Source organism: Mauremys reevesii, linkage group 1, assembly GCF_016161935.1.
Source record: "Mauremys reevesii isolate NIE-2019 linkage group 1, ASM1616193v1, whole genome shotgun sequence".
NCBI classification, from domain to species: Eukaryota; Metazoa; Chordata; order Testudines; family Geoemydidae; genus Mauremys; species Mauremys reevesii.
This window is the reverse complement of record NC_052623.1, coordinates 128,996,745-129,008,367: the sequence shown is the minus strand read 5'-3', so window position 1 is coordinate 129,008,367 and position 11,623 is coordinate 128,996,745. Positions and strand designations below refer to the sequence as shown.

At 40.6% G+C, this 11,623-nt stretch overlaps 1 protein-coding gene across 1 annotated transcript in view; it reads right to left on the bottom strand.

The window, feature by feature from the left end:
• Positions 1–589: 589 nt before the first annotated feature.
• Positions 590–11,623, bottom strand: part of LOC120394450 (CD99 antigen-like) — a 32,150-nt gene continuing 21,116 nt past the window's right edge. The window contains exons 5-9 of the mRNA XM_039518690.1: positions 11,130–11,183; positions 6,555–6,596; positions 5,913–6,023; positions 4,463–4,519; positions 590–2,286 (exon numbers count right to left, since the gene is read on the bottom strand). Coding sequence (XP_039374624.1) covers positions 2,261–2,286; positions 4,463–4,519; positions 5,913–6,023; positions 6,555–6,596; positions 11,130–11,183 — 290 coding nt within the window. The 3' untranslated portion in view covers positions 590–2,260. The remainder of the gene's footprint in view (positions 2,287–4,462; positions 4,520–5,912; positions 6,024–6,554; positions 6,597–11,129; positions 11,184–11,623) is intronic.

Here is an 11,623-nt window from a genome sequence, read left to right as displayed (position 1 = left end):
TTTTCCATCAATAACACACTTGCATGTTTTAACATTTTCATCCAGGAAAAAAACAGAGTAATGGGGCAAACTGGTTTACTGATTTTCATAATTAAAAAAAAAAAATCCATTTAAAGCTCTTTGTCATCAACTTCCTAAAATAAACATGTACATGTTCTCTTTAAAATGAGTTCTTATTAGATGCATTAATATTTGAATGAACAGAGATTTGCAGGTTTTGGCAGGAAAAAAAGGCTGCGCTAGTCCAAATTATAACCTTATGTAAAAAGCTTCATTTGTTTACTGTATGAATTACCGTAATTCTCCAGATTCTCTCCTATGCACTTACCAGATGCACTTTTAAGTAAAATTGTCACACAGTGTTTTGTAAAATTGCACAAAAACTGAAGTTATATTACAAACAAAATCTCCTTGGTACAGCTGGTCAAACTATTCATTGTAACCAGTATTAGTTACAAATCTAAGCCCCAATCCTTCAATTGACAGCATGTAAGCGGACTGCAGTGCTTGAATGGGGCACCACTGACTTTACTGGGGCTCCATACAAGTGCAGCAGCTCCTGTATGCTATTAGCTGCAGGACTGAGGCTCTTTTCTGCTGTCAGTCCTTCATGAACCTAACAGAGGTCCTCAAATGCGTTTGTTATTCACAAGCATTTGCTGAATCGTGTGGAGAGTAATTTTTAGGAACTCACTTTAGAGTAGAAGCAGCAAAGAATCCTGTGGCACCTTATAGACTAACAGACTAACACGGCTACCCCTCTGATACTTTAGAGTAGGGTGACCAGATGTCCTGTTTTAAAAAGGATAGTCACGTTTTTGGGGACTTTTTCTTATATAGGCGCCTATGACCCCCAACCCCCGTCCCATTTTTTCCACAGTTGCTATCTGGTCACCCTAGTTTAGAGTGCTCTTGATTATTCACATTGCAGAATTACCACATAAGTTAGTTGTATTGTTTCTGCTTTCTGACTGGATGACAAACCTTTCAAAACTGAAACTATAAATAATGACCTTCTGTTAAAACTTTCAGGTGAGCAGTCATGGAAATGTCTGTCAGTCCCAAATTGCATACAAATTAATTCCTGTTTGAATTCTCACGAACACCAGAAAAACACACCCAGCCAAATGAAAAGCAGCCAATGTAGGGTTCTGATTTGTAAGTCAGGCTTTTCCTTTTTTGATCAACTCTATTTTAGTTAATAGGTATGAAAAACAACTTTGAGACTCTGGGGGATGCACTGAAGCACATCGGGGCTTTCTGGATCTGTACCAGACAGACATAGTGAAGAAAAATGAAAAAAAAGAAACACTTTTTTTTTTCCTTAAAGGACAGATGTAAGTACCTCCTTCCTGCTAAGCTGACCCATGCAGCTACACAGGCAATACTATTGTCAAATACACACACACACACACACACACACTCACTCATTTGGTCAAATATTTCAGATGACATGGCTAATTTTTTAAGCTATGTAACAGTTGTATTCAGGTGCCCACATAATGTAACATTTACTAGAACTTTTTTTTTTAAAACTTCACTTTCAAGTGAACTAAATTGAGTAATCTGCAGCACAAAGCAGTGAGCCTCTCAATTCAGGTCAACAGAGTTGGGCTCCTGGGACTCGCGCTACCGCACTAAAAATAGCTGGGTAGACGTCGCAGCGTGGGCGGGAGCTCCGGCTTTGGAGCCCACCCACCTCTCTAAGCTTCAGAGCCCGAGCTGCAACTTCAAAGCACTGCCTCCACTGCTATTTTTAAGAGCACTAGCATGAGCCTTGCTAGCCCCAGTCTGTCAGCCCAGAGTGGGAGGCTCCCTGATGTGGGTTGTGTAGATATACCCATACAATGCTACAAGGTTAGAGCTATGTCAAAGTAATGATACATTAACAGATCTACTGATTTTTTTTGAAGGAGTAAGGAAGAGAGGCTAGCCAGAATAGTAGTCAGTTCAGATATACATCAGCGACAGTTCTTGCCACAAGAGCAGAGTTGAGAATTAAAAGGCACAAGTTGTTTCAGAACATCACTATTTTAAGGACAATTGTCAGTGGGCAACACTGGGCTAACCACAGAAAAAACGCTCAGGTATTTGAAAACATCTCTCCCATCCTTTCCAAGGATATTTCAACAGGACTACATTTTTTTCATACAATTTTGAAACTCAAGCCCCTGCTGTTTACATTGTGGTTTTTTCAGGCAGATATGCAGGTTTTCTATCCAGTTTTGCTCATCTTTTCTTCACCTTGAGTTTCCCTGGATTATTTCTGCAGAAGTGTTCGTTGAACTGAAAAAAAGAAAAAGAAACAAATATACAAACGAAATAACCAAATCAAGCTTAGTACAATTCTCTATCAATATATCAGAATCCAACTTGTAGAACAGTGTTTCTGTTAAAAGTGTGAACACTCTAGTCTTAGTAAATAAATGGGCATTTGATATTGTGGAGTGGGCTGAGGCCTGATCTGTCTGTAAGCAGAATTCTGCTTGCAAAAAATGAGGTGGCTGCATGTTTTTGCACCCACAAGTAACGCAAAGACATAAATTTTAGTGACATATATGGCTACCTCATTTACATCTGCAGTCAAGTATTCAGAAATACAACTTCTAAGAACTACCCCTACAATTCACTGTGGATGCAAAAAAAAAAAAAAGAGGATACTTTTGCAGGCACAAATTGTGTCTACAAGAGTGATTTTGGGTCATGGGAAGTTTAGCCTTATCTATGCAATATGCAGTTATAGTATATATAATATGCAGTTATAGTAAACTCAGACTGGAATGTAACATGCTTGCATATGCATCTAGGAGAAAATGGTCAGATTTCAATGTATACAAAATTGTTTGGTTTTGTGGGGTTTAATTAAACCCCTAAAAAAAAAAATCACTAATTTTATAACAATTGTGACAAATCACAACCAAGTCCAGGAATCCTAAACTAAAGTTTAAACTTTCAACCTACTCTGTCTATAACTCATATATGAAGCTGAATTTTGCAGAGCTCCTACAGTATTATATTTATCTAGATTACAATGGTAACCTAATCCAGGACCTTATAAAGTATATTTCACTACAGGCAAAGGGATAGGATACAGTGTTAAACTAAAATCTAATGAATATCTAGACATTTTAAATCTGCTCTTCTCTTCAGCTAATATAACCAGATTAATTTTAAAAGGACTAGAATTAATATCTGTATTTAAACTATTTGTCTGAATATCTCAGGTCTGAGGCGGACATTCAGAACTAACTGCGCTCTCGACTTCAGGAAGCAGTTGGAGAAAAAAGTACTTGCTTTATAGTTTTATAAAATAATTGATAATGTATTACAGAAAAGTTTATACAAGAGATCTTGAACCAGCTAACAAGTCTGTGGGGACAAACTGACTGCATTGGAGTAATAAGGCAGGTAACTCTTTGCCCAGATTTAAAAGGTAGAAAAGGCCTAGTTCTGCTCTGACGCTGGTTTTAAACTAAGCACACAGGAGGACATATAGTTACTCATAACCTACACTCTTGTGAGAGGCTCAACTTTATTTTTTTAAACATATCGTACATGCAGAATCCTCTCCAAAACTTCAGTGCCTTGCTGAGTACTCCCATTCATCCCTTCATTAGTCAGTCAGAAGGGGTGAAACTGACTCAAGCCAAGTTTGTTTTCTGGCTGTTACCTATACCACTTCAACAATTCCTATATCCAAATTTATCTAGGGCTTCCTGGAGCCAGGTTTCCTACTCTGGCAATACATCAATTTCCCTAGTCAATCATTTTAAACAGCCATGTCTGCATTGCACTACGGAGTTGGAGCTAATTGAAAAAAACTCCTAGCAGTCATGATCAGACCAAAAAAAAAAAAAGTTTGCTCTTTAATGCTTCTCTTTTATAAAAGAGTCTTTGTGGTGCACCACAGTATACTAGTCAGTTTAATTTTCCCTGCCTCCAGCTTGCTTTTATGTAACTGCATCTTTGTTCAAATACCGTTAACCTTTTATTAATGCCATCTCTGGGAGAGCTTTATTGGTCTAGTGTCACACAGCACAGCTATGGCTCCAGTCAGACTCCCAACACATCCCACTAAACACACCAGACAGCTACCATTCCATATCATTTTTCAAATAATTGATTTAAAGTAGCAGCTTTGTGTTCTTTTGATTCACAATTATGATACCCATTTACATTCCCACTACTTCCTTACACATTTTAATATTTCACCATAAAGAAAAAATGCAAAAAAAAAAGGATTAGTAATTTGCTTTAGTTCTACATTTTTACCATCTAATATAAATGATACTCCATTTGAAACTTGTTTCAGTCCAAAATTAGTTTCTCTAGCCGTTATAAACACTTGGCTACAAGAATGTATAATGCAAGTGATGTCTCTCTAAGAGATTAATTTCTGTGATGCAAGTCCACAGAGATTCCTGCCAAAAATTCTGCTCTTCCCTCCAGATCCTTTTCTTACCAGGTGGCTCTGCATGTGCTCCTTGCTGACTTTCCATATTAACATTCTCTTGATCTCCTGAGATACAAACATAAACACTGTAAGACATCAGGCATTTGTATTACTTGCATTTCCCTAAGACCAGTAATGGCAGATACAAGAGCAAACATGAGAGAGGCTGGGAATGCTCTGTAGCAAAGCAACTTAAAAAAGGAAGGCCTGTGAAACCACTGATGGTTGGGTAAAGCCTCCTTACACTAACTAGGTGGCAAAGTGATCATCCTCTGCAGAGGCTTCTCTAGACGGTGGCCACTGAAAGCATAGGGTGCGTAATTCAGAGCTTCTACAATAGCCTAGACCAGGGATCGGCAACCTTTGGCATGTGGCCCGTCAGGGAAAGCCGCTGGCGGGCCAGGACGGTTTGTTTATCTGCAGCGTTCCCAGGTTCGGCCGATCGCAGCTCCCACTGGCCGCGGTTCACCGTTCCAGGCTAATGGGGGCTGTGGGAAGCGGTGCAGGCCGAGGGATGTGCTGGCCGCCCCTCCTCGCAGCCCCCGTTGGCCTGGAACGGTGAACCGTAGCCAGTGGGAGCTGAGGTTGGCTGAACCTGTGGATGCTGCAGGTAAACAAACTGTTCCGGACTGCCAGCGGATTTCCCTGATGGGCTGCATGCCAAAGGTTGCCGATCCCTGGCCTAGACAACTAAAAGAAAGAAGAATGCCACCAAGAGCAAATGAAGCATTAAGTTGCATCCAGTAATCATGTTATTGCCCTTGCAAGTTATTTGGGGGAAGTTTTATGCTGTGTGACATTTCACGTAGTGTCCTGGCCTTCATATCTTTGGTTTAGGAAGACAGTGAGGGAGGAGAGAGGGATAGAAACTAATGGTGGGAAGATGAACATCTCAAAAAGGAATAAACTCTCCTGTGCTGTTATTAGAAGCCTAATGTGTGGGAAACAGCTGTGTACTTAGTCTTCATAATTCACAAACTGTGGGTTAGCCTGGGCCCACTAGTGACATTACAGAGCCAAGATAGTGACTCTATTGTTAAAGTTGCAAGGCAGTTTCCACTATAAACATTCCGCTTCCTACTCCCCATTTCCTCTAATTTTTTATTTCCCCCCCCAAAAGTGTTGCTTAAACTCTCCCATACTCGCTCTTTGGCAAGTAGAGAATTTTTGGAAGCATTTGAGAATCCTCAGCCCAGCTTTTTCTGAGCTATGGGATTTGGGGGGAGGAGGGGAAGGTACCCTCCTATATCTTTAATTTTTTTTTTTTTTGCCAAAGCAGCTCTCAAACAGCTTAGTTTTAAGCCTCACTTAAAATACATTATTCCTTCATGATGAGTGCTAATGCATTGGGCCACTAAGACTGTGGCCTATGTTTTATATTCATTACTAAATTCCATATAAACTTTCTAATTAAGAGCTACAACAGATCACAAAGGAAAAAAACTAGTTAAAATCTTACCGCTTGCTTTGAAACAGAGTTTCTTCTTCTGGTAAGCAATGAAGCTAGATACTGCTCCAACAACTGCTACAACCACAGCACTTATAATTCCAGGTATCACTCCTTGAGAGGCTATAAACAAAAGATATACAAACTTTGAATGTTTCCAAACAGCACTAACATTTGAAGTAATCTTAGACATTGATTCTGCCTTCTTTTCATCGATTTTGAAGAGTCAAGCATAGATTTAGAATAGTTAATTTTTCAAGTAGTACATATTATTAAGCAGCATGAGCACATTCCATTATGGTGACTGGCATGGTATGAAGTACATTCAGACAAAAATGAGTGGGCACTATGAAGTCTGGATCCAAACCTTGTGAAATGCTGTGTGCAAGGTTCACATTTTATACTCTAATAACTCACAGTTTTTGACCCGTCAGAAGTGAAGTATTTAAAAAAAAAGTGGCAGGAACAAAGCTGCTTGAAATAAAAATGCTAGATTTTGCATAATATTTTGAAGCTGAAAAGCACCGTCAGTGCTTATTGGCACTATTAAAATTCTAAACCTGCAGGCTATAAAAGGAATGCTTAATGTTAGATATTTAACTTTTTTAAGATGATGTACAGATACAACAGATATATGAAAATCCATGCATTTACCTGCCGCATCTCCTCCACTCTTGGGATTGGTATCATCTTCTCCTGTAAGAACAAATAATTTCATTGTTAGAAGAATCTTTTTAGAGAACAGCCTTATCACAATGAGAATCTGCGCTCTATGGCAATGCATCACTATCTCCGGATGCTACATTAACAAAGTCAATACAATGGAAACAGACTTCAAGTTTAAATAATAAAGAAATTACACAAACTGTGTTAAAAGAATACTCAGGCTGCAAAGTCAAGCACTCAAAAGTAGGAAATGCCAGACCTAGGATTGCCTGTGCAAACTTAATTCAGCCCCATTGGGTGTATTTATTGTGATACACTCTTTAATTATGTGATCACAGACCATTTTTTTCTACAGGACCCTGTTCCAAATGCTTAGGATGATGGTTCCCAGGCAATGAGTAGCTAATTCAATATTTTATCTTATTCTCATGGTTCAATATAGAGTCCCCAGGCCTAATTTACTGCACACCACTAAAACTCTGCTTTAAATACAAAATTATTAGATTTCCTTATGGGGTTTTCTATGGTAATTATCACCAAATTATCTAAGTGTTTCACAAACATTAACTTAGTTTCACAACAGCTCTGTGTGGTAAGGTAGCATTAGCATCTTCATTGTACAGATGGGAAACCGGGGCTCAGAGATTAAGGATACTAATTTTGAGTGCCAGAGTATTTAACATTATATAGCACTTTCTGTGCTCAAAGCTTCAAAGGGTGATTAAGAAAAAACAGAAAGCATACAGGGAGTGGAAGATGGGAGGGATCAGCAAAGAAACCTACCTTAATGAGGTCAGGGGGTGTAGGGATGCAGTGAGAAAAGCCAAAAGCCGGGTAGAGATGGACCTTGCGAAGGGAATTAAAACCAATAGTAAGAGGTTTTTTAGCCATATAAATAGGAAGAAAACTAAGAAAGAAGAAGTGGGACCGCTTAAAACTGTAAACGGAGTGGAGATCAAGGATAAGCTAGGCATGGCACAATATCTAAATGAATATTTTGCCTCACTCTTTAATAAGGATAATGAAGGGCTTAGGAATAGTGACAGAGTGACTGATGGGAATGAAGGTACGGGGTTGGAAATTACAATATCCGAGGTAGAAGCCAAACTTGAACAGCTTAATGGTAGTAAATCAGGCGGCCCAGATAATCTTCATCCTAGAATATTAAAGGAATTGGCGAATGAAATTGCAAGCCCGTTAGCGATAATTTTTAATGAATCTCTGAACTCGGGGGTTGTACCGTTTGACTGGAGATTAGCAAATTACAACATGGTTTTACGAAAGGTAGATCGTGCCAAACCAACCTGATCTCCTTCTTTGAGAAAGTAACAGATTTTTTAGACAAGGGAAATGCGGTGGATCTAATATATCTTGATTTCAGTAAGGCGTTTGATACGGTACCGCATGAAGAATTACTGGTTAAATTGGAAAAGATGGGGATCGAAATGAAAATCCAGAGGTGGATAAGGAACTGGTTAAAGGGGAGACTGCAGCGGGTCGTATTGAAAGGTGATCTGTCGGGTTGGAGGGAGGTTACCAGTGGAGTTCCTCAAGGTTCGGTTTTGGGTCCGATCTTATTCAATCTATTTATCACTGACCTCGGAACCAAAAGTAGGAGTGGGCTGATAAAGTTTGCAGATGACACAAAGTTGGGAGGTACTGCCAATTCGGAAAAGGATCGGGATATCCTCCAGGGAGATTTGGATGACCTTGTAAACTGGAGTATTAGTAATAGGATGAAATTCAATAGTGAGAAGTGTAAGGTTATGCATTTAGGGATGACTAACAGGAATTTTAGTTATAAGCTGGGGACGCACCAGTTGGAAGTAACAGAGGAGGAGAAGGACCTCGGAGTCCTGGTTGATCGCAGGATGACTATGAGTCGGCAATGTGATGTGGCCGTTAAAAAAGCTAATGCGGTCTTGGGATGCATTAGGCGAGGTATTTCTAGTAGAGATAAGGAGGTGCTAGTCCCGTTATACAAGGCGTTGGTGAGACCTCATTTGGAGTACTGTGTACAGTTTTGGTCTCCCATGTTTAAGAAGGACGAATTCAAACTGGAACGGGTACAAAGAAGGGCCACTAGAATGATCCGAGGAATGGAAAGCCTGTCGTATGAAAAGAGACTTGAGGAGCTCGGTTTGTTTTCCTTAACCAAAAGAAGGTTGAGAGGAGATATGATTGCTCTCTTTAAATATATCAGAGGGATAAATACCAGGGAGGGAGAGGAATTATTTCAGCTCAGTACTAATGTGGACACGAGAACAAATGGATATAAATTGGCGGTCGGGAAGTGTAGGCTTGAAATTAGACAAAGGTTTCTAACCATCAGGGGAGTGAAATTCTGGAACAGCCTACCGAGGGAAACAGTGGGGGCGAAGGACCTCTCTGGCTTTAAGATTAAGCTTGATAAGTTTATGGAGGGAATGGTTTGATAGGATAACACTATTTAGTCAATAGGTCAATAACGTGCTGCCGCCACTGGTAATTAGTACCGAGAGTCAATGTTGGGATATTGAAAGTTTTTTTCCTGAGTGTCTGGCTGGAGAGTCTTGCACGCATGCTCAGGGTTCAGCTGATCACCATATTTGGGGTCGGGAAGGAATTTTCCTCCAGGGTAGATTGGCAGTGGCCCTGGAGGTTTTTCGCCTTCCTCCGCAGCATGGGGCAGGGGTCGCTTGCTGGAGGATTACCTGCTACTTGAAGTCTTTAAACCAGGATTTGGGGACTTCAACAGCTGAGTCAAGGGAGAGAATTATTTCAAGAGTGGGTGGGTCAGCTTTTGTGGCCTGCATTTTGCGGGAGGTCAGACTAGATGATCATAATGGTCCCTTCTGATCTTAAGTTCTATGATTCTATGATTCACAGCTCCCACTGCTTCAGTTGCAGCTGTTAAGTGTTCAGCACCTCTCCAAATCAGGCCCTGGGGTCCCAAGCTGGGAATCTAGAAAGTGAATACAATTAGTGGCCACCTGTGAAATGTGTGGTTTAACTCTGTGGCAGAGGCAGCAACAGAATCCAGTTCTTCTTTGCAGCATTCAACTGCCTTATCCATCAGAGACTTTTCTTTCCGTTCTTGCAGTCCCCTGCCTCATTCACTACACACCTTCCAACTTCTGCAACAAGTGAGGTAGGGGTGCTATAAGTAACAGCTTTACTCATTAGGAACTCGGATTCATTCTACCAGAGTGCCACCCATCCTCTGCACTGAATGATGCAGGGATCCTATGTAATCATGCAATTGAAGTCTATCACAGTGCACAGGTAACCTTGGTTCTGGTATTTCTTAACTTTTGAATGGTTGACTTTGCAACCTTAATATTCTTTTAACATGGTTGTGTGTATAATTTCCTAGGCATTTGAAAAGCAAGCTGAAACGTAAATTCCATCAGGTGACACCACAGAGGCTGGAACCTTTAAATCCACCACACAGACCTCTGCCATTTGAGCTAATGGAGTATTGGTAGCAGTAGTAAGTTGCAATCCTCTCTCTGGACGAATCATCAGATGATGAAGAGACACTCTTTGCCAGTGCATTTCACAGACATCTTCTGACAGCTGGGAATGCTGACACTGAGGAATCTCAGGTGCTGAAGGTGTGCGCTCTAGTGGGCACAGACCCTTCTGCCCCACCCCCTCTAACATGTCCCAGTCCTGTCTCTTCCCCACACCTGACTTCTCCTCTACCCTCAAGTTCCTAGTCTCCATAGCTTGTTGTCCCAATCTATGCTTTCCCACCCCCACTCCAGCTCTTGTCCCCTCTGTTCAAGTCAGGTGGCTTCGTCATCCTTGCTGCCTGGTGCCAGCACAGGGAGGACAGTAGAGTCCCCCTGTTCTCCGTTCTGATACCTGGCACCACAGCAGCATGCAGCAATTGGGAGCAGTAATCACAGGGAAAGTCCTGCTCACCCACTGAAGACCTTGGCTGGCCATGTTCTGTGCAGATGGGATTCTCAAGAAAATTTAACTGAGCGTTTGCAAACAGATTTTTCAAAGGCTTATAAAACTTGGCCAAATACCAGTGGGCTTTTTCCCCATGGGAACAGCAACATGCACATTCCTGGCACCAGAGATATTCCTATGCCAAATTTCAAGTCTCTGTCCCAAAGCAAGGCACTAGAGCTTCTCAACAGAATGGCTGGGGGATTTTTTTCCCAAAAGCACCCAAGTCCTATTTTCAGAAGGGACTTAGGCTTTTAGTAACCTAAATCTCACTGAAAGTCAATAGGACGTAAGCTCCTAAGTCACTAGACATGGTGCTGAGGTGCATTTGGAAATTTCACCCACTGTGAATGCTGAAACAAGTACCACTTTCACATCATTGTAGTTTTAAACCTATTGTTTAGGATTCCGGAATCAATTCCACTCCCTTGGATCATCAGTTTTTCAGAATGAACAAAGTACATAATGGTTAAATTGGAAGACATCAATTTCCATGCCTCAAAAGAGACCAGGACAAAATCTAGCATTCCTAACTCATTTTAACCAGCTTGTGACACACAAGTCTTAGGCAAAAACGAGATAGCAACGGGTTTCACTGTGAAGTGTTGGACGTTATCTTACCCCTTTTTTCTGGTGGAAGTTTACCATCAACTAAGTCTTCATCCTTAAAGTTGCCTGTAAGAGTAAATAAAATGGTTATCCTTCCTTTTTAAGTGTTTATACCTGATATTGACTCTTCCTTTAAACTATCATGACATGTTCATCCTTAATCTCTTAAACCCTTTTTAGCGTCTATAAGCTGATAGGAAACTTGAGCCACCTGAAAAATAACTATTGGAATACATGTGTCATATATTTATCCAGGACATGCTGAAAACTATGTTTTACTTCATACATGACAAAATCCAAGGTTTAAGGCAGACTCTCAAGAACAAACTTAGTGCAATGCCACAACTACTCTCCTCCACCGGTTTGTCTCTCACCCACAAAGGTCTATTAAAAATTCAGATATATTATCAGAGTTCCAAAATCCAAACAACTTTAGGAGTTTATTTGTGATTTCCATAGAGCAGATTCCATATTAACACAAAATAGAGCAGACTCCAGGTTAACAC